Raw genomic sequence first — 27,059 nt, 5'->3', positions numbered from 1 at the left:
TCTCCCACTAATTACTTTACGTGCGTTGTGTGTTTATACCCGTCTCAAATACATTTTTATTGCCCAGTTTATAAGCATTTCTAACTCCAGTTCAAGTCAATAAAAGAAGAGAAATACGATTTACATATAAGTTAAAATATAGACAGACAGATAGACAGACTTTATTGATCCCACAGCCCCGAAATTTAACTGCCGGAACAGCCACAAGAATATAGGGTGCCGAATGTAAAAGGAGCACCTATAACTAGTTTTTTCACATTTAACTAAATGACACAACATGTTTTTCACATTTAATTAAATGTGCAAAAGTCCAAATGTAAATGTTAAATTTAAATGTTAAATGTAAATGTTAAATGTAAATGTTAAATGATTGCCGAGCGAGACAATCGAGCGAGACTGAATATTCATTAATGTGCAAGTAGACTCCACCCCGACCCTCAAACAGCGCTGGTCTCAGATCAGAGACTCGAACTCAAACACGTCAAACAGTGCGCACAAACCCCGCCCACATCTGACCTGGAAACTTTTGTTTATAGCCTGGACGTAACTTCGGCTAGCTGGTAAAGTTAGCTAACTAATTCTCCACCGGCGCCACAGAAATATTCTATTCAAACCTACTTAACTCCCCATTAATGGTGTTTACGACAGAACAGCAGTTTGAAGCGGAGCCTCAGCCCGCACATCTGCCGTTACAGCCCGTTCAATCTCCCCCAACGGGAGGGAGTCGGAGCTGACGGCCATGATGGCTTCAACTTCAGGCTTCTCTCCAGTATTGTCACCGATCCAGAGTCAGATGTGGGCGGAGCTATGTGCACTGTTTGACGTGTTTGAGTCCGCGTCACTGATCTAGCATCATAGGGGGTGGAGTCTACTTAAATATTCAGTTCGATCATTTAACATTTACATTCAACATTTACATTTAACATTCACATTTATATTTAACATTTACATTTAGACTTTTGCACATTTAACTGTGACCTGTGAAATCTGTGAAATGTGAGAAAACATGCTAGTTATAGGTGCTTCTTTTACATTCGGCACCCCATACAAGAACTGCCTACTGGTTAATACATCACAAAAGCATGTGGAGGCACTGACCTCACAGCAAGGAAACTTTGCTCAGTGGACTTTTGTTCTCTACAGGCGTTCTTAACCTTTTTGACCTCAGGGCCCAAATTATCCAGTGCAAAGTGGACCGGGGCCCATTAAAACACAAACAATTTTATTTCAGATGATGATGATACACGATGATCATCTCCAAAACATTTATTTTGTATGTAAATCTGCACATACATTTATTGCTATTAATTTCAAAAATATATATTTTTTAAACTAGAGAAATTCTTGTAAATAAAATTCTGCAGTGATAAAAGATATATATGTAAATATAATAATAATAATAATAATAATAATAATAATAATAATAATAATAATAATATATTGTTATAATAAAAATGTAAATAAAATTAAAATAAAGTGCAATTGAAAACATTGGATTACTGTTAGCGTTTAATCCTTGATTTGTGTCAGGAACTCGGGCAGGCGGCGAACCCACATGCACAGCACGGAGGCGAGAGTATAATCAACAAAAGGTTTATTATCCAAAGGCACGGTCAGACGGTCCAGGTCATACACAAAAAGGCTCGGTAAAAGTACAGGCAGGGAACAGGCAAAACTCACGGTAAGTAGATAATCCAGGGTCGGGCAGGATACACGATGCAGACAGGAACAAAAACACGAGGAACACGAACATTCAGGGGACTCAGGAAACTAGGGACGCTCAACTCAGGGATTCACAAGAAACACGCATACACTCATGGGACTCGAATACGACAATCTGGCAAGTGACTACGGGAACAGGAGGCGACTAAATACACGGGTGAGTGATTACTGATGCAGCGCAGGTGAGGATAACGACCGGGTGAAACAAGAACAGCTGTGACGTGACATGACTCGGAAGTGAAGCTAGAACACAAAACAGAGACCGGGGGACTACCAAAATAAAACAGGAAACGGAACCTGGAACCAAAATAAGACAAGGAATCAACTAGAACAAAAACACAGATCATGACAAGAACAAAAACACAGATCATGACAGTACCCCCCCCCCTATGGCGCCTTCCACGGCGCCTACGGAAGCCCCCCCCCCAAACCAGGGCGGGCGGAGGGTGGTCCCAGGCGGAGGGACCGAATCCCTACCCCTCAAGGTACACGAGCAGGGTGGGTGGAGGGAGGACCGGGGGAGGGCCAAAACAAGAGTCCACAACAAAGTCCACGATCAGGGAAGACATGAAGTTCAGAGATTCCGTCACGGAGGGTGACGGCGTGGCGAGATCCTGCTCAGCAGCCGCTGAGCCAGGGTGGCACTCTTAGTGCCCTTGGGCTGGACCGATGTCCCCGGGAGCCACCCCGAATGGCAACGTTCTCCAGGCGGACGCTGATCCGATGGGCTGAGGAGTCGAGGCGGGCGTCGCCGCAGGAGGCAGCGCCATCCGGGCAGCAGGAGGCGCCGAGGGCGAGGCCACTCGTCCGGCGGCCGGGGCAAGGACGAGGCAGGGGCCAGCGGCGTCCTCTTTGGACCACCGCGACGAGAGACAGGAACCGATGCAGGTGCGGCCGGAGCCGGGCCGCCAGGAACCGATGCAGGTGCGGCCGGAGCCGGACCGCCAGGAACCGATGCAGGTGCGGCCGGAGCCGGACCGCCAGGAACCGATGCAGGTGCGGCCGGAGCCGGGCCGCCAGGAACCGATGCAGGTGCGGCCGGAGCCGGGACGGGAGCGACCCCCTCCTGGAGGTCGGCAGGGACTACGACGGGAGCGACCCCCTCCTGGAGGTCGGCAGGAACTACGGCGGGAGCGACCCCCTCCTGGAGGTCGGCAGGAACTACGACGGGAGCGACCCCCTCCTGGAGGTCGGCAGGAACTACGACGGGAGCGACCCCCTCCTGGAGGTCGGCAGGAACTACGACGGGAGCGACCCCCTCCTGGAGGTCGGCAGGAACTACGGCGGGAGCGACCCCCTCCTGGAGGTCGGCAGGAACTACGGCGGGGAGCGACCCCCTCCTGGAGGTCGGCAGGAACTACGGCGGGAGCGACCCCCTCCTGGAGGTCGGCAGGAACTACGGCGGGAGCGACCCCCTCCTGGAGGTCGGCAGGAACTACGGCGAGAGCGACCCCCTCCTGGGGGTCGACAGGAACTGCGACGGGCGCGACCCCCTCCTGGGGGTCCGCCGGGACTGCGACGGGCGCGACCCCCTCCTGGGGATCCGCCGGAACTGCGGCTGGCGCGACCTCCTCCTGGAGGCGCGCAGGAACTGCGGCTGGCGCGACCTCCTCCTGGAGGCGCGCAGGAACTGCGGCTGGCGCGACCTCCTCCTGGAGGCGCGCAGGAACTGCGGCTGGCGCGACCTCCTCCTGGAGGCGCGCAGGAACTGCGGCTGGCGCGACCTCCTCCTGGAGGCGCGCAGGAACTGCGGCTGGCGCGACCTCCTCCTGGAGGCGCGCAGGAACTGCGGCTGGCGCGACCTCCTCCTGGAGGCGCGCAGGAACTGCGGCTGACGCGACCTCCTCCTGGAGGTGCGCAGGAACTGCGGCTGACGCGACCTCCTCCTGGAGGTGCGCAGGAACTGCGGCTGACGCGACCTCCTCCTGGAGGTGCGCAGGAACTACGGCTAGCGCGACCTCCTCCTGGAGGTGCGCAGGAACTGCCACTGGCGCGACCTCCTCCTGGAGGTGCGCAGGAACTGCAGGTGCTGCCTCCTCCTGGAGGCCGGCGGGCGCTGCGGCTCCAAGGGTGACGGGGACTGGAACGACCGCTACAGGGCCGACGGGAACGGGGAATGGAACGACCGCTACAGGGCCGACAGGAACGGGGTCAGAGACAGGGGTGACCTCTACTTGGCCTACGGGAACGCCCTCAACTTGGCCTACGGGAACGCCCTCAACTTGGTCGACAGGGACAGGAGCTGGAACGACCTCAACTTGGTCGACAGGGACAGGAACTGGAACGACCTCAACTTGGTCGACAGGGACAGGAACTGGAACGACCTCAACTTGGTCGACAGGGACAGGAACTGGAACGACCTCAACATGGCCGACAGGAACAGGAACTGGAACGACCTCAACTTGGTCGACAGGGACAGGAACTGGAACGACCTCAACATGGCCGACAGGAACAGGAACTGGAACGACCTCAACTTGGTCGACAGGGACAGGAACTGGAACGACCTCAACATGGCCGACAGGAACAGGAACTGGAACGACCTCAACATGGCCGACAGGAACAGGAACTGGAACGACCTCAACTTGGCCGACAGGGACAGGAACTGGAACGACCTCAACATGGCCGACAGGAACTGGAACGACCTCAACATGGCCGACAAGAACTGGAACGACCTCAACATGGCCGACAGGAACTGGAACGACCTCAACTTGGTCGACAGGGACAGGAACTGGAACGACCTCAACATGGCCGACAGGAACAGGAACTGGAACGACCTCAACATGGCCGACAGGAACAGGAACTGGAACGACCTCAACTTGGCCGACAGGGACAGGAACTGGAACGACCTCAACATGGCCGACAGGAACAGGAACTGGAACGACCTCAACTTGGTCGACAGGGACAGGAACTGGAACGACCTCAACATGGCCGACAGGAACTGGAACGACCTCAACATGGCCGACAAGAACTGGAACGACCTCAACATGGCCGACAGGAACTGGAACGACCTCAACATGGCCGACAGGAACTGGAACGACCTCAACATGGCCGACAGGAACTGGAACGACCGCAACATGGCCGACAGGAACTGGAACGACCTCAACATGGCCGACAGGAACTGGAACGGCCTCTGCTTGGCCGACAGGAACTAGAACGGCGTCCTCCTCTGAGGAGCCGACAGGAACTGGAACTAGAACGGCCTCAATATGGCCGACGGGAACAGGAACGGCGTCCTCCTCTGAGGAGCCGACAGGAACTAGAACGGCCGCAACATGGCCGACAGGGACTGGAACGGCCGCAACATGGCCGACAGGGACTGGAACGGCGTCAACTCCGGAGCTGGCATGACAACTTACGGCTGCCGAGCTCGACGGGGAAGACGTCGGGCCTGATTGGGTGGGGTTAACAATCGTCAGACGGGCGGTGCCCTCTGACGGGGACAAGGACGGAACTGGGGTCTGGGCAACACACGACTGATCTGGGGTCTGGGCGACACACGGCTGATCTGGGGTCTGGGCGACACACGGCTGATCTGGGGTCTGGGCGACACACGGCTGATCTGGGGTCTGGGCGACACACGGCTGATCCGGGGTCTGGGCGACACACGGCTGATCCGGGGTCTGGGCGACACACGGCTGATCTGGGGTCTGGACTAGGTTCGACTGGGCTGGGGCCTGGAGACGACAGGGCTGCACCGGGGCATGAGTAACACACGGCTGAACTGGGGTCTGGGCAGCGCGCGGCTGATCTGGAGACTGAGCAGCGCGCGGCTGAACTGGAGACTGAGCAGCGCGCGGCTGACTTGGAGGCTGAGCAGCGCGCGGCTGACTTGGAGACTGAGCAGCGCGCGGCTGACTTGGAGACTGAGCAGCGCGCGGCTGAACTGGAAACTGAGCAGCGCGCGGCTGACTTGGAGGCTGAGCAGCGCGCGGCTGACTTGGGGACTGAGCAGCGCGCGGCTGACTTGGAGACTGAGCAGCGCGCGGCTGAACTGGAGACTGAGCAGCGCGCGGCTGAACTGGAGACCGAGCAGCGCGCGGCTGAACTGGAGACTGAGGGCCGCGTGAGAGCAGGAAATTCTCCCAGGGAAACAACCATGGAGCTGGGCAGGTTGGTGTAGGCACGACGATCCGACGGGGCGGGGAGAAGGAAACCGAAACCATCGGCGGTGCGACTGGCGCTGGCGTGGTACAGAGCGCGTCGCTTAACTCGTCAAACTTCGCGCACAGTCGCTCGTAGAGGCGATGAACGCTGGGGTGATCTAACGCGGTGTCATCGTCCTCCAGCGTCACTATTGCCACCTCTACGGCGCTGCGCTGATCCTCCGAGTTACTAGCCCGTCGGTAATCCTCCGCAAGGATCTTGAAATACTTATGTAGGTCGCTGGGTAGCTCGGCGCAGGTAAACTCCATACTTCCGCGGGAGAGTTATATTTGCCGTAAAAAAAACAAGGGAAAAACAGTCACTGACCTGACCGGAGGCTAAGTGCTGGCTGGGTCCAAGTGTGGCCAGATTGTTCTGTCAGGAACTCGGGCAGGCGGCGAACCCACATGCACAGCACGGAGGCGAGAGTATAATCAACAAAAGGTTTATTATCCAAAGGCACGGTCAGACGGTCCAGGTCATACACAAAAAGGCTCGGTAAAAGTACAGGCAGGGAACAGGCAAAACTCACGGTAAGTAGATAATCCAGGGTCGGGCAGGATACACGATGCAGACAGGAACAAAAACACGAGGAACACGAACATTCAGGGGACTCAGGAAACTAGGGACGCTCAACTCAGGGATTCACAAGAAACACGCATACACTCATGGGACTCGAATACGACAATCTGGCAAGTGACTACGGGAACAGGAGGCGACTAAATACACGGGTGAGTGATTACTGATGCAGCGCAGGTGAGGATAACGACCGGGTGAAACAAGAACAGCTGTGACGTGACATGACTCGGAAGTGAAGCTAGAACACAAAACAGAGACCGGGGGACTACCAAAATAAAACAGGAAACGGAACCTGGAACCAAAATAAGACAAGGAATCAACAAGAACAAAAACACAGATCATGACAATTTGACAGAAAGACATGTCATTGAGTTTGATTCATATAAAACATTATGCACAAAATGCTTGTTGTTAATGTTAATGTTTTGTAATATTAGTGTTTATTAATGTTTTGTTGCAGATTTTACACAGCTTGTCCAGGTCTATGTTTAACCAAAACCTACTGTAATGTTTCCCAACCACATGAAAACACATATTACAATTATTTTTTCTAGTAGGAGATGAAATATACTAAAATATTTAGTGCACTGAGAATCTGGAAGCATCTAGTTTCCAAGGCTGACTTATCCATTTCACTGTGATGTAAGTCACTCCAATACTTTGTAGCTCTGCATCCAGCTAAAGAAGAGAAAAAAAATTGACATATGGTTTATATAGGTGTTAAAGTAACTTACGTAGTAAACTGTTAGTGTTAAGACGGAACCATTCTACCTTTTGAATAAGCTGGCCGTTAGTAGCTGGGTCTGTCATGTCAGCACTGGTCTGGAGCTTTATCTTAACAGTCATGTATTCTTTCAGATCTACACCGACCAGTAAGCAAACATTCAAATCTACGTCAGATTAGAAAATGAAAGCGTTTATATTACTATGAAAACTCACCTTCTTGGCAGATGAACGCATACTTATTCTGACAGACGTCGTCGTACCACTGGTGCTGGTTATTTTCAGCGACGCAGTACTGGTTGTTAGTTGGTTTGTTGTCTGGCTTTCCACTCTGCCAGTTTGTGAATGAGCTGCTGCTGCCGTCGGACCACTTCCAAGCCAGTCGGTACAGGCCGATCCACACAGCAGATGGTATTTTACTCCGGATGTTTTCATTGTCCACAGAGTTGTCAATCGTTGGCAGGTCATTAAAGTTCACTCTGCAGTAATTTCTGGCATCAGACCACGTGAGGGCAGATCGGACATAAACATATGTTTGAGTTTTTGCTGCGAAGCACAGAAAGGAAGATAGAACAAATGTTTAAGGAACTGAAAGAAGCTATATATAGCTTATAGCACTTTTAAGGTGCTTTAAACATAATGAATAGCTTAATACTGAAAGTTCCAAAGTATGTTTTTACACAAAATACTATGATATTTATCATTACTTGTTCTTTAGCTGACATTTAACCTAGATGTAACTCAGCTTCAGTCTGATTATCCTGTAGTGACTAAGAAGTCCTGCAATCACCCTTTACCCCATCAGCAGGCGGTGGCTTCTGTATTTGTCATTACTGTAAGTGAAAAATGGCAGAACCAGGATTGTAGACATGCAAATACACCAATAAACTAGATCAGATGATCATCACACTCAGCAGAAAGAAAGAGGAAGTTTTCAAACAATGTTAGAGGCAGCAGGGAAAAAGTCTGTGTCAATGTTACAGTGAATCGCACCAATCGTACTAAGTTTTGAATCCTACATTAACGTCAAGTTTGGTGATGCTTTTATATTTAGAAATAAAAATGTCTTACCTGAATAACAAACAAAGCTGAATAAAGCGTTACAGGGCACGTCAGCCCAAAGTCCATTATTTCCCATTATGACACAGTACTCTATGTATTGATCATTAGGTTCACCAGTGGCCCACGACTGGTAACCAGTTGTGCTTGGGGCACCAGTTGCTGACCACCTCCAGGAGTTGGCATCGCTAGCCATGACCCCCATCCATCCTTTGGGGTCGTCGTTTAGTCCGATCCAGGCCACTGAGGTGCTCAGAGCAGGTCTGTTTAAGCTACTTATTTCGTTCATGCTGTTGAATGTGGCCAAGTCAGTGTAGTTCGCTCTGCAGTATTGTTGAGCATTGGACCAGGTCATCGTCAGATTGACATAGTGGAACTGACGGAGTTGGCCAGTTGGGAGGTTGCAGAACACTGTTAGTGATTAGAAATGACAGGTGTGTATTTGTACACATTAGCTTTATCATTGGGATCATGGTGGTAAACACAGGACAGCATTATATTCAACCCATCCAAAATAACTGCACACTATTTAAAATAGTGATCTTACCAAAGAGTAGGACGGTTGCAGGCAGCTGATGATCCATTTGTAGCTTATCTACAGAGAAGAAAAAATAATATGTACAGTATGTTTAATATTGATTATTATATTAAACAATATAAAAATAATGTTTTCTTAAGCATATACAGTTAGTTCCTACATGCTCAGTTCCTCCAGTTTGCAGCTCTGCCTTCAACACTTTACAGTATATTTAGTTGCTGTACTGTTGCTTTAATGTAAGGGTTTATCAGCTTTTAGAAATTGTCAATGCAGGTGAGTTGATACAGACAAAGCCTGATTCTCAAGGTAGTTTGACCTCTAAAACCAAACCTGCCACGTACTGAGCATGAGGATTAGGATTTATTTTATTAGGTTTAGTACCTAGCAGTTGTCACAATTTTGATGAATCAAAATTTGAAATAGTAAAGAAGGCAAATGTAATTATTGTGATTATTTAGAACAAATAGGTTTAAAATTATGTCACTTTAGTCAAAGGATGTTTAAATAGGATATTTTAGTTATGATCTGCTGTGCGTTGAAATAAAGTTTGTTCAGTTCTGTTGAAACAGGATAAAACACAACTTAAAGGTAACTTATAGCAGTTTCTCTCATTGTTTCTCGTGACAGTGTATTTAATTCTCTGCCTTGTTTACCGTGTTTGTTCAAATTCTGTGGAAATGCAAAGGTTATACTCACAGGTTCCAGCATGTAAACTTCAGTCTCACTGCTCAGTTCCGTAGTCTTTGCTGTCAAGCCTTTTTAAAAGGGTTTTTGTTTATTTAGGGCCCTTGCCTCTATTTTCATATTCAAAGCCTTGCTGTAGTGGTGGCCGTTTCAGGAGCAGCCATTTGTGTTTATATTATAAATTACAATAGTTAAAAAGTATAAATGTGAAAAAAAAGTCTTTAAGGTTTTTGTATTCATTGAGAATTGCATGTTAGATCACTGATCCCTAAATTCCACATGTCAGAAAATGTGAGAACTCATGACGATGGTGAGAAAAATAAGATGAGAGTGTAGACAGAAAAAAAATAATAAATAAAAAGTACTATTTATCAGCTTGAGCTAGATGTCATCAACTTTGACCAGTAAACCTTAACTTCACCTTAACTATTAAGAATTACTGAACTACTCAAAATTCAGATTAAAATCTTGAGTTACAGTTGATTGGTTTTGTACAGCACATACATGTACAGTCTTTGTGAAACTGCCTGTGTGACATAGTAAAGGTTCGCATAGACTTTTAATAGCGCTTTGTTTCCAGGTCTGCAAGCTGGTGCTAAACATCTTCAAATTCAAATATATGATGATTATCGTTACATTTTGTATACATTTATATTTTGTTTTGATGTCTGTACATCTACAATACCTGTTTACCATGCCATTATGGTGTCGCTGGTTGGCTCCTCCTTTTAATTAGTTGCTCGTGTTTGTTTTCACTGTTGAAACATAAGTTCAGAAGCGAAGCAAACTACTGAAAGAAAAGCCTCTGGTAAGCAAACAAAGCAGCTTAATCTGCCTGTATGGGCGTTAGACCCTATGTATTTGACCAAATGATTCATGTAACGGCTGAGGTTTGCCAAACATTCTTTACTATAGTCAAGTCTGTGCGGTATGTACATGGACATGAGGCCCCTGACCTAATTACAAACGGGCTCATAATCTTCTCTGTTGTCTATAAATTATTCATAATTCACCTTAAGGCACAGTATGACATTAATAATAAAATAAAATAAAAATAATTAAGTACAAACTTAATTGCAAGAACTCACTACATTAATTGACTATAGAGTAATTGTATTGTTCAAAAACCCTAACTTCATAACTTCCAGATAGGTCAATCTTCATATCTTCATGATATCCGGAGTTCAAGTTCACCTCTGCTCCTAGTAGGGCAAGGAATTCTCTCCAAAAGCGAGACACGAACTAAGGCCCCCTGTCAGAGACAATGTCTCGCGGGAATCCATGAAGCCGGAAGACATGCTCCAGCATAGCCTGCGCCATCTGTTTGGCCGTGGGCAGCTTGGTCAGGGGAATGAAGTGGGTTAGTCGGGAGAATGGGTCAGTTACTGTCCTGATTACCGTGTTGCCTTGGGATGGGGGTAGGCTGGTAACGAAATCCAAGGCGATGTGAGACCAGACCCCAGATTGCGTCTTTAACCCGAGACTCAATGGACCAGGTCACCCCTCCCATCACACAACCGGCCCGAAGAATGGCTCCTCAGGATCTTGCTCCATCTCATGGAGCATGGACAGGGCATCCGGTTTGGTGTCCTATTATAGTTACTCTCAGCGGAGGATACACTTACAGCACATGCATGCAAAGGGATGCAGTTTGCCATCCTTTGGGTCCTGCTGGGATATCACCCACCCCAAACTGAGAAGTGTCCACCTCCACCACGAACTGCCACGAAAGTGCAAGATGGGTGCGGAGGTGAAGCTCCACTTGAGCTGTCTAAAGGCTGCGTTGGCCTCTGCAGACCAGCAAAAAATAAACTTAGAAGAAGTGAGAGCATGTTGAGGTGATAGAACTGAACCGGCGGAAAAACCTTTGATTAAAGTTGGCAAACCCAAAAATTGCTGCACATCGCATGAGCTCTGTGGCGTGGGCCAGTTCTCCACCGCCTTGGTCGTAGCTGAGTTCATGTGGATCTGCCTCTAGGAAATGACGAAGCCCAAGAAAGACACAGTGGAGACATGGAATTTACAATTCTCAGCCTTGGCGAACATTTTATGCTTGAGCAGACAATTCAGAACCTGCCACACGTGCGAGCGATGCTCCTCCTCCGAACAAGGAAAAAACAGAATGTTGTCTAAGTAAACGAAAACAAAGTCATCGATCATGTTTCTAAGAACATCATTAACCAAGGCCTGGAAGACAGCCGAAGCATTCGTTACTCGAATGGCATGACCAAGTATTCAAAGTGGCCATTGGGAGTGTTGAAGGCGGTCTTCCACTCATTCCCTTCTCTGACCTGCACTAGGTGGTACGCATTAGGAAGATCCAGCTTGATAAAATAAAAGGCCGAAGACAACAAAGGGAGTGGATAGGAGTCATTTAGCCCCTTGTAGTCGATACATGGACGTAGAGACCCCTACTATTGCCTACAAAAAAGAAGCCGGCACCTGCTGGAGAGGACGAAGGTCAGCCAGACCTGGGCAGCCAGAGCACTCTCCAAGTACTTCTTCATTGCCCTTCTCTCCTTGGGCGAGAGCTGATATAGCCGTCCCTTGGGAGGAACTGCACCTGGTCTCAGATTAATAGCACAATTGTGACTACAGTAAGGTGGCAATGAAGAGGCCCTCTGCTTACTGAATACGTCTCACAGGTCCCAATAGGTGGAACTCCGTCTCCCTTAGCGAGGCAAGATGGCAACCCTCAGCCTCTCCGCCATCTGGCGTCTACCCCCGAATCAATGAGCACAGCTTGTTGCACAGCGTTGGAGCTGATCTGCAAGGTGACAGTGGGAAGGCATTATTCAAAATGTTCTGGTTCAACGAACTAATAGTGAGCCCCCCCTTTTGCCAGACAGCTTGTGACAAAGTGGCCAATTTGGCCGCAGTACAGGCAGAGCCAGGTTCCGTCGTTGTCTCCTCTTTGAGGCCCAACTGCATCAGTTCCTCTGGGGTTAGTGGGAGCCTCAGGGCAGAAGCAAGCGTGGGTCGTGGCTTTGTGCTCCTCGCTCGGGGCTACATAACATTCAGGACTACTGCTGAAGCGCCCTCCCGGTGCGTCGACAGATTCTGTGGAGTACTTAGCTGTGCTTCGCCCTACCTGTCTAATATTTACGAGCCTTTGAGCCGCCTCCCGTCCTGGAGCAACTTCTTGGAATATCTTGGAATTCGAATATGCTTAAGGGCTTTCGCGAAGCTTGCAAACGTGGACACGTGGACAAATGTGGGGCTCGCCTCCCCGCCAAACCGGGTAAGTGATAAAATGATAAGAGTAGTGGTATTTCACCACATCTCCGGTAAGATGTAGGACTTGATCATTTTCAGCCACAAATAGTAATACTGCCGCTTTTTCCTGTTTTCTCTGGACACAGGCCATCAATAGTGATGTTTTTAAACATTTTGGCTAATAAAATATCCAATTTTCTTTTGCATGCATACATGCATTCATGTTTTATTTGACAGCTGCATGAAAGCGTTCAAAGAAAACTTTGACACAGCTTACAGTTGACTGCGCAATATTTACAGGTTTTGCCTTTTGCTTACACACTTTTTTGCAAAATTTGGCTAATTATATCAAAACTTTACACAAACCAATCAGACATCAGCACTTTTTACATTTATAGATTAACAATTTACATTGTTACATTGTTACATTGTTGTTTTGCAACAAAACCTTGAATTACCCTTTCACATCATCAGCAACACACTGATGGGCTTTACTGTAAATAAAACACTCCAGTCTTTGTGTTTTCCTTTTTACGTGTGTAGTATTTTGCAATAAGCGTTTTACAAAAATGAAACAAAAGTGCAAAGTTGAAAATGTGTTTAAGCTGTGGTTAACAGTGTTTTACACTGTGTTACAAGAAGTTTAAGTATTGAGGTTTTGGTCTCGCTTCTAGTGTGCAAGCAATAGGCAAAAACTGTAATTGTAATTTGCTCTAAAACTCAAAAGTAACATTTCTGCAGTAATCAAACAATAGTTTTCACAAAAAAACGTTCTTACAGAAATTTAGCAACAAAACATACAGAAGAAACAAGGTGTATATGTGATGGGGGGTGTGCTTGGGGACCCCGTCTTCTATGTGGGCCATAATACCTCAGCCACATCACAGGTGATGTCCTCGCAGTCTAGGCATTGGGGAAAATGTTGCCTTGTTTGCCGAATCCACCCTTGGATCGATCCCACCTCAGTGTCTCCGCGTGCCACTTTTCTATTGCTTGCAGGACAGTCATGTGGGTGTATGGTTGCCATTACTATATTTCCACCGCCGTGCTGAAAACTTCGGCCAGGGACATTTACTTGATTCTGCACTCTTACTCTCAAATGGAACCCTGTACACCTGCTTTATTCTGTAAGATGCGACTTAGTGTGGAAATGCTGACCCTGTTGATATTGCTGAATGCAGTTCCATCTGCAATTATGCGTTGTTGCAACTCATGTCAGATTGCATTTTAATACTGTATTGATACTGAATTACGTGACACATACAGTAGGTATTTGTATAAATTCGAAGATATACCTGTTCTCTAGTCGGAATGTCCTTCTTACCGATGCTACTGAGTACCGACGGAGATAAGGGTGGACTCTTTTCCCAGTCTCCCCCATGGACAGGCCATGATTTATCACATGGTCCAACAGAGTAGCCCTGATGTCATCTGATACACGTCTCCACACTGGTCCTCGCCTATAACCTCTTCCACGTCTTTCTTGCTGTTCTCCTCTTACTCTGACTTGCTTTGCCTCCATGTTTGCATAGTTCTCCACATGTCTGACCTGGGGCCTATTTGTAGCGCTGAGGCTTAGACTGTTTGGTGTTTTGTTTTTTGTGCAAGCGCTTTCAGGTGTGTATGTGAGTGACTACAATTGCCAGATGAGCATTGCTTTATGAACAGAGTGTTTTCCCAATGATAACAGATGATTTTGGATTTGAACAAAGTGTCTAATGTAAAACAGCGTGTGTAGTGTTTTGCAATAAGTGTGTTACAGAATTGAGACCAAAGTGCAAGTCTATAACATGAATATTGCAGGTATTTGACTAGAAAATGACAAGTAATTATTTTGGATCATGAAACACAGGACAACATTATACTGAACTAGATAATGTAATATCTAATAATAGATCTTACCAAAGAGTAGGACGGTCACAGGCAGGTGATGATCCATTTGTGAGTTTGCTAAGAAGAAGAAAAAGTTAGTTCCTACATGATTAGTCACACCCGTGCCATCCATGTACCTCAGATTTTGCAAAATATGTAGTAGTTGTTGTGATTATAGTGAGTTCAGATGTCAAATATGGTGTTTCACTCGGGCCCTCATTGTGTGTATTGTGTATTGAAATGAATTTTGTTCAGTGCTGTTGATCACACAAACAGTAGATGTTTAAGCATATAATACATTTTAAAACCACTGAATACAGGATAAAACACAAATTAAAGGTAACTCAAAGCAGTTTCTCACAGTTTTTCCCATGACAGTGTATTTAATTATGCGCCTTGTTTACAGTGTCTGTTCAAATTCTGTGGAAATGCAGAGGTTTTACTCACAGGATCCAGGGTGTACACTTCAGTTCTACTACTCAGTTCTGTAGTCTTTGCTGTGAAGCCTCCATAAATACTGCCGTCTCCTTTTTGACTATATAGGGCCCTTGTTTTCATGTTCAAAGTCTGTCTATGGTGGTGACCATTTCAGGACCAGCAAATTCTGATTATGATTTATGATTTTGAAGTATAAATGGGAAAAAAATCAATTATTGAGAATTGCATGTTAGCTCACTGATCACTAAATGCCACACACATTTCATCCTCATAATGATGTAGGATAAGGAGGTGAGAGCGAAAATGGGAAAAAATAAATAAATGAAAAGTCAAACAGGTACAGTATTTACCCGCTTCCATGAGCTGGATGTTAAGTAAAACACCATCACCTTTTCACCAGTCAACCTTGGCTTCACCTTAAGTCTTCAGAATAATTTAAATACTCAAAACTCAGCTTAAAATCTCGAGTTACAGTTGATCCTGAAAGGTGCAGCATTTGTGAAACTGCCTGTGTGACATAGTAAGATTTTGCATAGACTTTTACTACACACTTTAGTAACGCTTCGTTTTACAGGTCTGCCACAGGTCGCTGGTTGGCTCATCTCTCTGTCAATCACATCAGCCGCGCTGCTCATTGGTTCAACAAGCTGCTCATGTTTGTTTGCACAGTTCGTCTAGCATCGTGACAAAAGTGAAAATAATGAAACATAAGTTCAAAAGCCTTTAACTTCACTTGTCTCTATTCTTATCTTGTTCAATCCCTGATTTGGTGTATGTTACTTTATAGTTTTTACATTTTTGAAGTATAGTATACTGTACAGTAAAGTACCAATTACAAAAAGTGACATCCAACTGAATATCTGTGTTGAATGTGGCAAACTAATTTTATGTAAATAAATATAATCAATGTTATACTCATCAACTCTTGATCAAGCTCAGTGTTTAAAGTTTCTCATCATGATTCCATTTACTCCCTCAGGTCTTTCCCACTTGTTCTATAAATCCCTGAACAAATACCCCAGCAAAGCACATTTGCACACTCTTCATACTCCAAGCATGCAAAGTAAAAAAAAATCAGTTTAAGGTGAAAAAGTAATGTTTTGTTTTTTGAAATGTGAACAAAAGTTCAACAATTCTGTCATTTGATATTTAGGTTTTCTTTCTTTTACATCAGGAGAAGTATACGTCACTTTGAAACAAATTTATACTATTAATGAAACGATTTACACTATATATATATATATATATATATATATATATATATATATATATATATATATATAGATATATAGATATATATATATATATATATATATATATATATATTATATATATATATATATAGATTAATGATACAACACAGTTGTGGATAAAATACATAATTATATATATATATATATATATATATATATATATATAGATATATATATCTATATATATATATATATATATATATATAAATATATAAACTAAATAAAAGAGTTATACATAAAATGCAGCTGTTGTGCTTATTATAAAAAATTGCAGTCAAATGAGGTTCCCCCATTTGTTTCTTTCACTTTCTGGGGTTTAATGTTCCAATGCAGATGATAGCCAGTCCATCCCTGAATGCTCCGCTTTGCACCTAGCTGTGCAAAAATTATGACAATGTTATGACCATTTCATTATACGTCTTCCAAAGAAACAAGATGCACATTATTTAAATCCTTGTTATTATTAAACCTGCATGAATGAGGACCTTCATAGGTGTGTTTCTGCAGTTATGTGTACTTTAGTAGTTCTCTGTAACAATATCTTCAAAAAAAGATGAAAAAGTAAAATACACTGTAAAAACAACTTTAACTACCTGCTGGAGAATTTGGGCATTAATGGCTGAATTGGTGATGTCTGCATCTGTTTTGATCTTGATCCTTATCATGGTCTTCTTTATTGAAACTGAACAGAGCAATATTCATACTGTGAAAAAGTGTGAACTCCAAAAAATACAAGATATATCATTAAACATTACCTTGTTCGCAGACGAAGGCCAAAACGTTGCCACAATTTAAATCATCCCATTGATATGTAGAACTCATGTACACACAGAACTCTGTGTATAATACGTTGTTTGGGCTAAAGCTATACCAGCTTCTGTAGGTGCTAGGAGAGTTGTCAGACCAGGTCCAAGGCACTCGGTACAAACCAATCCAAACTAGTTGAGTCTGTGATTTTGCAGAAAAGACGTTGTTTACAGCAGCATTGACATCACTGTAGTCGATTGTAGTCAGGTCTGTGAAGTATTGTCTGCAATATGCTCTGGCAGAACTCCATGTGAAGTTGTTTGCTATGAACACATAAATTGTTTGATTTTGGTTTGTCACTGCAACAGAATAATTTCATGTATCACAATTATTAAACGTTTTTCTACAGAGTAATGGAGAATGACTAAATCATTACAGTATAAAGCTCAATTAACTACTGGGAATAAATATGGCCACAATAACACATTACTTTACTTTTGACTGAACACTAGAAGTGATAATTTATTGAAAACTTAAACACCAATAAAACACTGATTTCCTGATCAAACCTGCACTATGAACATGAACAGGGTTGATGAAGAATTCTATTTTGTGCTGATAATTAATTACTAATTAATTATTAATAACTAATTACAATTATTCGACCATTGCCTTCACACATTTTAGTTGTTTAGATACAACAGGTGTGTTGTAATGTTCAAGATGACAGTTAAAATGTCCAAAAATGTTTTTCTTACCATTGTAACAAACAAAGGGATTTAATTGATCACAGATCACATCATTCCATTGTCCATTAGGATTCATTACCACGCAGGTTTCATGTCCACCATAATTGTTGGGTTCACCAGGCAACCAGTTTTTATAACCAGTTGGGCTTGTTTCACCAGTTGCTGACCACCTCCAGGAGTTGGGCTCATTACCCATGTTATATTTCCAGGCATTTGGGTCGTCATGTAGTCCTATCCACACTGGTGAATTGGCAAATGCAGGACTGCTCATGTCCTTTAAGTTTGTGATTGTTGCCAGGTCGTCATAGTTGGCTCTGCAGTACTGCTGAGCACCAGCCCAGGTCGTTTTTATGTTAACGTAGATGTACATGTACGTATGCAGGAGGACCTGAGAGTAGGAGCTGAGGCTGCACCCTGAAGGACAACGATAGAGTACGCACTGTGATTAGCACTTAGTGAGACATTAGCATATTACTAATATAATTGTGTTGTTTAGTCAAATAATTGAAATCAAAGGTGGTGGTGCAGTACAGTACTGTAGGTAGCACTGTCGCCTCACAGCAAGATTCCCAATGTGGACCGGGTGCATTTCTGTGTGGAGTTTGCATGTTCTCCCTGTGTTCCCCGTGTGTGTGTGTGTGTGTGTGTGTGTGTGTGTGTGTGTGTGTGTGTGTGTGTGTGTGTGTGTGTGTGTTAATGGTTGTCTGTTTATGTGTTGGACTGGCAACCTGTCGTTGCCCATAGCCAGTTAGGATAGGCTCCAGCCCCCCCACGACCCCATGTTCAGGATTAACGATAGAAGATGGATGGATGTGAAAATCACAACACACAAATATTTCATTAAATTGTGTAAACAACAGTTTTGCACTTACCATAGAGTAAAACAATCATGATCATGTAATGCATCATTGCTTATCTGACTGCAAACAAAACCAACCATACTGTTACCATACCATAACGTGAAAGTTCTCGTTTTATCAACCTACAAAATATAAAGTAAAAAACATTAAATTTGGACGCGGAATTTAAAATGCTTAAATGAACAAAAATACAGACTATTACACACTATTACATACTTAATACACATTATACACTATTGCTTTTTCAGTTTGAATTGATTAAATGACTTTCACCATATTATCAAATAAATGTCACGTTTCTTTTAGGTTTAAATTTATAAAATGTTCAACTTTTTTTTTTCTAGTTCCAAAGTAAACTAGGAGTAAAGTAATGTAGTATCATATAACTTGCTTTTAGATATTTTAAAAGTTTACTCACGAGTTCCAGCTGTAACAAGATGAGACTTGAAGTGACTTCAGTGAATCATGCAAAAGCAGACTTTTGCCAAGTTCAGTTTTTAAACTCACGACTACATTTTCATATGCAAAGCGTTGTGTTAATAAAAGATGTCCTCTAACAGAGGTGAACAGTAAATTCGGACAGGTGTGGGTCATAAACAGTAAATTCTAATACAGATCCTAAGAATTGTTTTTTGTGCTTCATTGATTAATTTGCAAACTATAGCAAGCAAAGTTGCTTGGTCACAGTCAAATTAAAATTCTTTCCTTTCAGTTCATCACAGGGATGTTGATGGAACATCACTTTTCAGGCAGTCTCTCCTGAATGGCCCACTAATGGGGATCAGCTCCTCTCTTGCATTGTGACAAGTGGACCTGTACCTTCTTCATCTGTGGGGTTTTACAGTAAAAATAATGGTGAAGTTTAAAGTAGCCCTAATCTGGTTTGCTCCTTAGTTTTATAAGATGTTAAGAAAAAGTACACAAAAAAGTACACACAAACATAGGACATAGACGTTTGTGTTTTCTAGCCTGCTGTTAATCACAATGTGTAGTGTTCCCTGCAGTATGACTGTGCAGAGGTCCTCGTTTGAGGCGAACGCGTAGGTTTTATGACTTTGGTTTAATGCTGCCACAAATACATATAAAATGTGACAAAATATTCATCATTGTGTATAGTAACCTACCCTCTATTTAACTGACAGCTCAGTCTGAAGTAGATGTCTTTATTCAAATGTTTAAAGACTTCACTGAGTCACCCAACATAATATTACTGTTTAAAGACTAAGTCAGTCAGTAATAGTCATAAATCCAAATCTTACCACTGTCACAGACAAAACTCTGCACAGCACATCCTTCCATCCTCCACCAGAGGTCCTTATCACACAGCGTTCATTTCATTTGGTTCAATCCAGAATTGATAACTTGACTTTGTTAATTTTATCTTTGATAATTTGTGCTTGTGTCACTAGTTGCTGACCACCTCCAAGAGTTGGACTCATTCCCCATGTTAAAGTTCTGGGAGTTTGACATTTAACATGTTTATGTCATTCATGCTCTCTGTGGTTGCAGACTCTGCTGTGATCATAAGCACTGATCCGCTGATCTCAGCCACCTTTGGAGGAGTGTCCCATTCGGACTTTGGGACCTCCAGCCTGTACTCAGCCCAGATGTTCTTGTACACTAAGCCGGCCTCTTGGTTATGGCGTTCCATGTACGCCCTGCCTGATACTGTAGCATCATGCATCCTGCCTGGTGTGGTAGATCCCAGCCTCTATTGATCTGGTACTTAGAGCCTGATGCTGTGCTGCTATCAGTGCCTCCGTGCTACTACTGGATTTACTACCACTGGTAGAAATTGTCTATACTGTATCAGCCGCTTCTTCTATCTGCTGTTGATACATATTGTGGAGCAGTTGAAGAATCACCATTACTAACTCTGTGACATGACTGAAGTATTGTATCGGGTCAAACTGTAAAAAAAGTGTCATAGTATAGTATGTTGTCCTCATCTTTGTCTTACAGTCACACGTACAGTAAAGTCGGTGTACACTGACTTTATTTTGCACAAATATCATTTTATTATGTTACTGTTTAACATACTGTAGAATGTTAGCATGCTAAACCAAGAGTAAGATAATTCTACTAAGTAATATTATTAAACATTAATGATTGATTGAAAGGCGGTATTTACAATGTTTACCGACTGTGTTTGTGTTTAACATTACTCAAACACACAGCACAGCTGAAGGTAGTAGTTTGATGCTACTAGTTAGTAGCTATGTTAATCAATGCAATAGGTAGTTTGACAGGTACAATATACTATAACGTCTACTTTATCAGAATGAACAAAAAACACAATTAACCCAGCATTCATTAAAAAATACATGTAAACAACTTTGTTGATTTGTTTCATAATCAAACTTTTTTTAGTGACACTTTTAATAATAATAATCTTTGCTAATTGCAGACTTTGCCAGTAGATGTGTCCTCCAGTTTTTGAGGCTGAATCTTCCATCCTAATTGGGTGTTACCAGCTAATGCATTTTGTAGCACTAAACCAATCTGAAAAATATATAAATGATATTTTGAAAAAATAAATAAACAAACACGGCTGTCTCTTATAAACACACAAAGACACTTCACCTGTTGTAGCAGCTGATCAGTAGTAGCTGGGTCTGAAAGGTCAGCATCAGTCTGAATCTTCATTCTCACCGTGGTCATGGACAGAGTCAGAGCTGAACAGTCCAACAAACACATGACCCCAAATTAGAAACAGATTTATTATTGCACAGACACAATGAGGTTTAATATTTTCTTACCTCTATGACACCAAAACGGATATGTGTTGCTACAGTTCTGGTCCTTCCAAAAGTGATCTGGAGTCTCAGCTGCGCAGAAGCTGACGGTGTCTGCGTTATTAGGGAAGCCTGTCTGCCAGTTTCTGAAGGAGCTGCTGCTCCTGTCAGACCACTTCCATGCTACTCGGTACAGGCCAAACCACAAAGCCAGGGGTGACTTTAGTGATGTAATGGCGGAGGTTTGCTGAGCATTCTCGACTATAGCCAGGTCTGTGTGGTATGTCCTGCAGTACGTCAGAGCCTTTATATATGTTGTAGTATTAGCATTTACAGTATATGTGCTCTGGCCTGTGGAATAATTCACTGCAACAGAAAGAAAAGCTACAATTAGAAGCTGCACAGTATTTACTGCTGTGAGCATGTATCAGTAAAAGCAGAAACAAGTAATAAGTGCAGTTCAGACTTTTATATTTATCTTATCTAAATTATTATAACAAATATTTCTTACTTGTGTAACAAACAAACGCTGCAATATAATCACAACTTTGATCGTTCCAGGTTCCATCCATGTTCATCGTGACACAGAACTGATTTCCACCAGCGTTATTTGGGTTGGTAAGTCGCCAGTTGCTGTAACCAGTTGCACTGGGTTTACCAGTTGCTGACCATCTCCAGGAGTTCACATCAGTGCCCATGGCTACTTTCCAGGATAATGGATCATCATTCAGACCAATCCACGCCAGTGAGGTGGAGGCATTAGGTCTGATGAGCCTGTTCACGTCCTCCAAGCTCTCAATGGTCGCCAGGTCAGTGTAGTGCACTCTGCAGTACTGCTGAGCCTGTGACCAGTTCAATGACTGGTTGATGAAATGATACTCATAAAAATAAGCATGAGAGCAGTAAAGGTGGCCAAATCCTGGAGGTTGATGAGAGACAGAACAATTCTAGTTAAAACACTGTGGTTGTTGTTCTTTTTCTCAAACAAAAAAAAAAAAAACTATATAATAAAAGTGATAAATGGCAAGTAATAAATAGCCAGAAACCCCTCACCACACAGGTTAAGGTTTCAGCTCTTACCAAAACCGAAAAACACCATGAACAGTTTGTAATCCATGTGTAAACTTACTGAAAGTAGAGATAAACACAATAGTAAAATAGTAATTATCAAAGCATTGATTTCATTCTATTGCTAGGTAGGTAATATATTTCAAAGTACAAGTTTTTTTGTAATTCTAAGAATCAAAAGCATCTCCATCTTTAGTCTCCTCAGGGTGTTGTAGATGTTTCAAGAATAAAACCTAGAAACCATGACATCATCTTGAAAATGTCCTTGTCCAATCTATATAATATCATCTGATGTAAATACACTATGTACAAACTATCATTTAAGCGAGGACGTTATTCATTTTGTGTTAACCAATGGACAACAATCATTTGAAAAAAGTATTATTTTTTAAACACAACTTTTGAAACATTAACAATACATAACTTAACATATGTGTAAAATGAAGAGTTTAACATAAAAGTCCACATTTTTCATTAATTTACATCCTGTTTGAACCGACAGGTTACAGTTACCGCTCAGTGGTAAAACATTTAGACCTACTGTTTAGAAGCGACATCGCCTCAGGTGGGGCTTTCTATTTATTAAGTGCAGTGAAGTTTCTTACAATTGTCAAAGTAACAGGTAAAAGTATACTCACGGGTTTAGCTTCAGCTGCTGTGTGTTTTTAGGCTGATTCTTTATCACAGCGATTCAGTAATGAATCATCGCTGGAAGCGGGTTCTAAACACTTGCTGTATATATATACACTGATACAATGATACAAGACGGTGACATGGTATTTAAATATGCAAATTAGGAATGTTAAAAAGGTTGATTTGTCTGCAGCATCAATCAGGTGTTTAGTTGCTTAGGGTTTTGAAAAGGTGTCATGTTTGGCCCCTTTGCTATTATTGGGCTGTAAAAGTGAACACGTGCCAACAATCGCATGCTGGCTGTTAAAATTGACATGTTCCTGCTTCTTTTGTGTGATTTTCATGAGCAAATGAGGAACCACGCTGAGATCATGTAAATAACAAAAGAACTGCATGATCCATGTCCACCAGTCAGGATGAAAATCTCATTACGTAAGCCGCCACCCCTCAGCAACCATCTTTAAAAGCCAAAGATAGCCGTTTCCACCTCCTTTTGCTTTTAGACAAACTTATTTTCTTCACCTTTTAATATAAACAAAATGAAAGCAAACATCAATCACACCTTTTGTTTATTTTCATGTGTCAAGAATAGTACAAACCACACCAAAAAAATACAACAAACCACTAATGTGCATACACAGCACATAGATGACAGTTCACACACAGGTTTAGGTATATATTATATAGTCTGAGCCTGTGAAATTATGAAAGAATTACTTCAAACTCTTTCATAATTAGAACCACTTGACTCCTCAAAATTTGCTGTGGAAGTTTATATATTAATAATGAATGCATTATTTAAAAAAAATCAATAATAGAGAGAGACCACACAGAAAGCTGATATTATATTATAGAATATATTACTCAATGTTCTGAGCCAATAGAATAAAATATTATGCCCCCCCCCTTACACACGCACGCACGCTGGTAAAGGTGTGGATGCAAATGAGACATCTGGCAAAGGTGACCTTGTGTTAGTGGGAATTATAAAGTTAAATGTTTGAGCACCACTTTCGACATTTAATCCTTGAATTTACACAAACCTTACATATAACATTTTTGTTATTGATGTTTTGTTGCAAGTTTTATACGATTTAGTTGAGACCGAACCCCTAACAAAACCAGACCGGATGATAATACAGTATTGCAGATATTATGAGCTTATGACACAGTACTCCATCTCAAAACTACTTTCACAAAACAAGCAACAAACAGGAGTGTTGGGCTGAGCACATTCATTTACATGTGACACTGCCAACGTCAGACAAACCAGCAACATAAGCAGCTTCATGAGCAAGTTGTCCTTTTTACCTCAGCTGTTGATCCACTTTAACGGATAAAAGTTGTGCATCCTGACTGAGTTTGTGGTTGAAGATGAAAGATACTAAAAATATTTAGTACACTGAGAGTTTGGGAGCGTTTCTTGTTTTCTAGGCTGACTTATCCATTTCAGTGTGATGTAAGGCACTCCAAGACCTTGTAGCTCTGCACCCAACTGAAGAGAAATAAACATTGACATACAGTTTATATAGTGTTAAAAACATTCACGCAGTGAACTGTTAGTGTCGATGGAGCCATTCTACCTTCTGAAGCAGCTGGCTGTTAGTAGCTGGGTCTGTCATGTCAGCACTGGTCAGGATCTTTATCCTCACAGTAGCCGTGTATTCTGTCTGATCTACACCGACCAGTAAGCAAACATTCAAATCAGAATATATTAGGAAATTAAACCGTTTACATTGCTATAAAAACTCACCTTCGTGGCAGATGAACGCATACGTATTCTGACAGTCGTCGTCGTACCACTGGTGCTGGTTATTTTCAGCGACGCAGTACTGGTTGGCAGTTGGTTCGTTGTCTGGCTTTCCACTCTGCCAGTTTCTGAATGAGCTGCTGCTGCCGTCGGACCACTTCCAAGCCAGTCGGTACAGGCCGATCCACACAACAAGGTTTGACGGTATTTGACTTTTGACCTTTGTATTGACCACAGAGTTGTCAGTAGTTGGCAAATCTGTGAAGTTTGCTCTGCAGTAATTTCTGGCATCAGACCATGTGAGGGCGTATGGGACGTAAACATAAGTCTTAGTCTCTGCAAAGCACGGAAAGGAAGAACAAACAAATATTTAAGGAACTGAAAGAAGCTTAGTAGTTCAATTAAATGAAGTACAGCCGCTTTTAAGGTGATTTAGAAATGAAGAACGTCTTGAAACTGAAATTTTCCAAAATCTTTTCTGACACCAAACACACAACAATGACCTTTTGTAGGAACTCTTTTGGTTCTTAAGATTACATTAAAACTAAACATGACTCACTAAAGCATCTTGGCTACAGCTTCATTCTGATTTTAACCTGATACCACTCAGTGGTGGTGTAACTGCAGTGTCTTTAGCACTGAGGTCCTGCATACACGCTTCTCACCAGCAGGTGGTGGTTTCTGTATTTGTCATTAACTAGAAAAATCAGAAGAAGAACCACGACTGCACACATGCAAACATACTGATGAGCTGAATGTACTTAATTTTGAATCCTACATTCACTGTAAGGTTGGTGATGCTTTTGAATTTACAAATACAAACTTCTAACCTGTAAAACAAATAAAGCTGGAAGAAGTGTTACAGGACAGATCGTTCCAAAATCCATTACTATTCATCGTGACACAGTACTCTATGTATTTATCATTAGGTTCATCAATGAGCCAGGACTGGTAACCAGTTGTGCTTGGGGCACCAGTTGCTGACCACCTCCAGGAGTTGGCATCGCTAGCCATGACCCCCATCCATCCTTTGGGGTCGTCGTTCAGTCCGATCCAGGCCACTGAGGTGCTCAGAGCAGGTCTGTTTAAGCTACTTATTTCGTTCATGCTGTTGAATGTGGCCAAGTCAGTGTAGTTCGCTCTGCAGTATTGTTGAGCATTGGACCAGGTCATCGTCAGGTTGACATAGTGGAACTGACGAAGGAGGTTGGAGGGGGGAATGCAGCACACTGCTAGGGATTGAAAACGACGGGTGTTTGTTTTGTCATCAGCGTTTAAACACACAAAGTGTAAAATATTGTAAAGAAATGGCTTATTCTTTTCTCTGTGCAGATGTTTCCATACCTTTGCATAAAACTATATTTTACATATTAAAATGCAAAATATGACTATATGATGCATGAGAGACATGCAAGTGTATGATGGATTTGCATTATTTTTGGTTCTAATTCTAGTATGACTTATTATGATTCCTTAGCCTGTACTAATAAGAATCAATCAATGATACAGAAATGAAGACACGCAGACCTCACATAACAGCACATTATTTAAAATAGCATGAAATACACTCCTACTTACCAAGGAGTAGGGCGGTCACAGGCAGGAAATCCATTTAGAAGTTTACTGCAAAAAAGGAAAAAGCATAATTATGAAAATATTTTTACAAGCGTAAAAGCGTTCTACATGACTACTCATGATAGATGTCTGGTATAATGTTGTATAGTTGCTTTAATGAGGTTAAGGTTTTTTCGGCCCCTAGAAATCTTATGCGTAGGTGAGTTGATGCTGACCAAGCCCGAGTCTACCTTTAGTTTGTTGATGCCTAATATACCAAGATCACACAATCCATGAGCATCCAGATTAAAATTTACTGTGTTAGTATCACAGAAAATGTGATGTTTCCAGGTAGAATGGGTTTATGATTATAGCAACTTCAGTCAAAGTATGGTTCAATATAATGTTTCATTTGAGACCTGTGCGTTGAAATAGAATATGTTCAGCGCTGTTGATCACACGGTAAATGTTTACACATATGATACATTTAAAAATCTTTAAAAAAATACAGGCTAAAATACAATTTAAAAGGTAACATATAGCAGTTTCTTATATTTCTTCTCCTTATTTTCAGTGGTTGTTGGAATTCTGTGGAAATGCAAAGGTTATACTCACATGTTCCAGCATATAAACTGTTCTGTAGTCTTTGCTGTAAAGGCTGCATAAATACTGGCTTCTCCTTTTTAAGAGGATTTTTGAATACATAGGGCCCTTGGCTCTATTTTCATATGCAAAG

At 42.9% G+C, this 27,059-nt stretch overlaps 3 protein-coding genes and 2 long non-coding RNA genes across 7 annotated transcripts; all 5 read right to left on the bottom strand.

Moving 5' to 3' along the window:
- Nucleotides 1-6,809: 6,809 nt before the first annotated feature.
- LOC114843252 (macrophage mannose receptor 1-like) lies at nt 6,810-10,993 on the bottom strand. Of its 2 annotated transcripts, XM_055503383.1 has the most exons (7): nt 10,643-10,993; nt 10,134-10,203; nt 8,774-8,821; nt 8,239-8,637; nt 7,384-7,713; nt 7,216-7,304; nt 6,810-7,122 (listed from the first exon to the last, which is right to left on the bottom strand). In XM_055503383.1, the coding sequence occupies exons 3-7, from the start codon at nt 8,808-8,810 to the stop codon at nt 7,024-7,026; spliced, it is 954 nt and encodes a 317-aa protein (XP_055359358.1). In that variant the 5' UTR covers nt 8,811-8,821; nt 10,134-10,203; nt 10,643-10,993; the 3' UTR covers nt 6,810-7,023. The 2 variants fall into 2 exon arrangements, with proteins under 2 accessions (XP_055359358.1, XP_028985460.2); XM_029129627.3 differs by lacking the exons at nt 10,134-10,203; nt 10,643-10,993 and adding an exon at nt 9,461-9,489.
- A 30-nt stretch (nt 10,994-11,023) lies between these two features.
- LOC129603205 (uncharacterized) lies at nt 11,024-16,170 on the bottom strand. Its single transcript, XR_008692916.1, has 4 exons — nt 14,567-16,170; nt 12,078-12,215; nt 11,335-11,422; nt 11,024-11,238 (listed from the first exon to the last, which is right to left on the bottom strand). It is a non-coding gene; the product is annotated as an uncharacterized LOC129603205 (long non-coding RNA).
- A 260-nt stretch (nt 16,171-16,430) lies between these two features.
- Nucleotides 16,431-18,702, bottom strand: LOC129603184 (macrophage mannose receptor 1-like). Of its 2 annotated transcripts, none has more exons than XM_055503325.1 (5): nt 18,596-18,702; nt 17,733-18,137; nt 16,983-17,333; nt 16,821-16,909; nt 16,431-16,602 (listed from the first exon to the last, which is right to left on the bottom strand). In XM_055503325.1, the coding sequence occupies exons 1-5, from the start codon at nt 18,630-18,632 to the stop codon at nt 16,486-16,488; spliced, it is 999 nt and encodes a 332-aa protein (XP_055359300.1). In that variant the 5' UTR covers nt 18,633-18,702; the 3' UTR covers nt 16,431-16,485. The 2 variants fall into 2 exon arrangements, with proteins under 2 accessions (XP_055359300.1, XP_055359301.1); XM_055503326.1 differs by having other exon boundaries at nt 16,983-17,297.
- Nucleotides 18,703-23,944: 5,242 nt separating this feature from the next.
- LOC114843254 (uncharacterized) lies at nt 23,945-25,280 on the bottom strand. The gene is made up of 3 exons (XR_005896824.2): nt 24,773-25,280; nt 24,603-24,694; nt 23,945-24,514 (listed from the first exon to the last, which is right to left on the bottom strand). It is a non-coding gene; the product is annotated as an uncharacterized LOC114843254 (long non-coding RNA).
- Nucleotides 25,281-25,594: 314 nt separating this feature from the next.
- LOC129603164 (C-type lectin domain family 17, member A-like) lies at nt 25,595-26,446 on the bottom strand. The gene is made up of 2 exons (XM_055503219.1): nt 26,348-26,446; nt 25,595-26,001 (listed from the first exon to the last, which is right to left on the bottom strand). The coding sequence occupies exons 1-2, from the start codon at nt 26,379-26,381 to the stop codon at nt 25,595-25,597; spliced, it is 441 nt and encodes a 146-aa protein (XP_055359194.1). The 5' UTR covers nt 26,382-26,446.
- Between the last annotated feature and the right edge of the window lie 613 nt (nt 26,447-27,059).

This window comes from Betta splendens, chromosome 16 (genome assembly GCF_900634795.4).
Source record: "Betta splendens chromosome 16, fBetSpl5.4, whole genome shotgun sequence".
Classification (NCBI taxonomy): domain Eukaryota; kingdom Metazoa; phylum Chordata; class Actinopteri; order Anabantiformes; family Osphronemidae; genus Betta; species Betta splendens.
The sequence above is the reverse complement of the archived record's forward strand: the minus strand, read 5'-3'. Positions and strand labels throughout refer to the sequence as shown.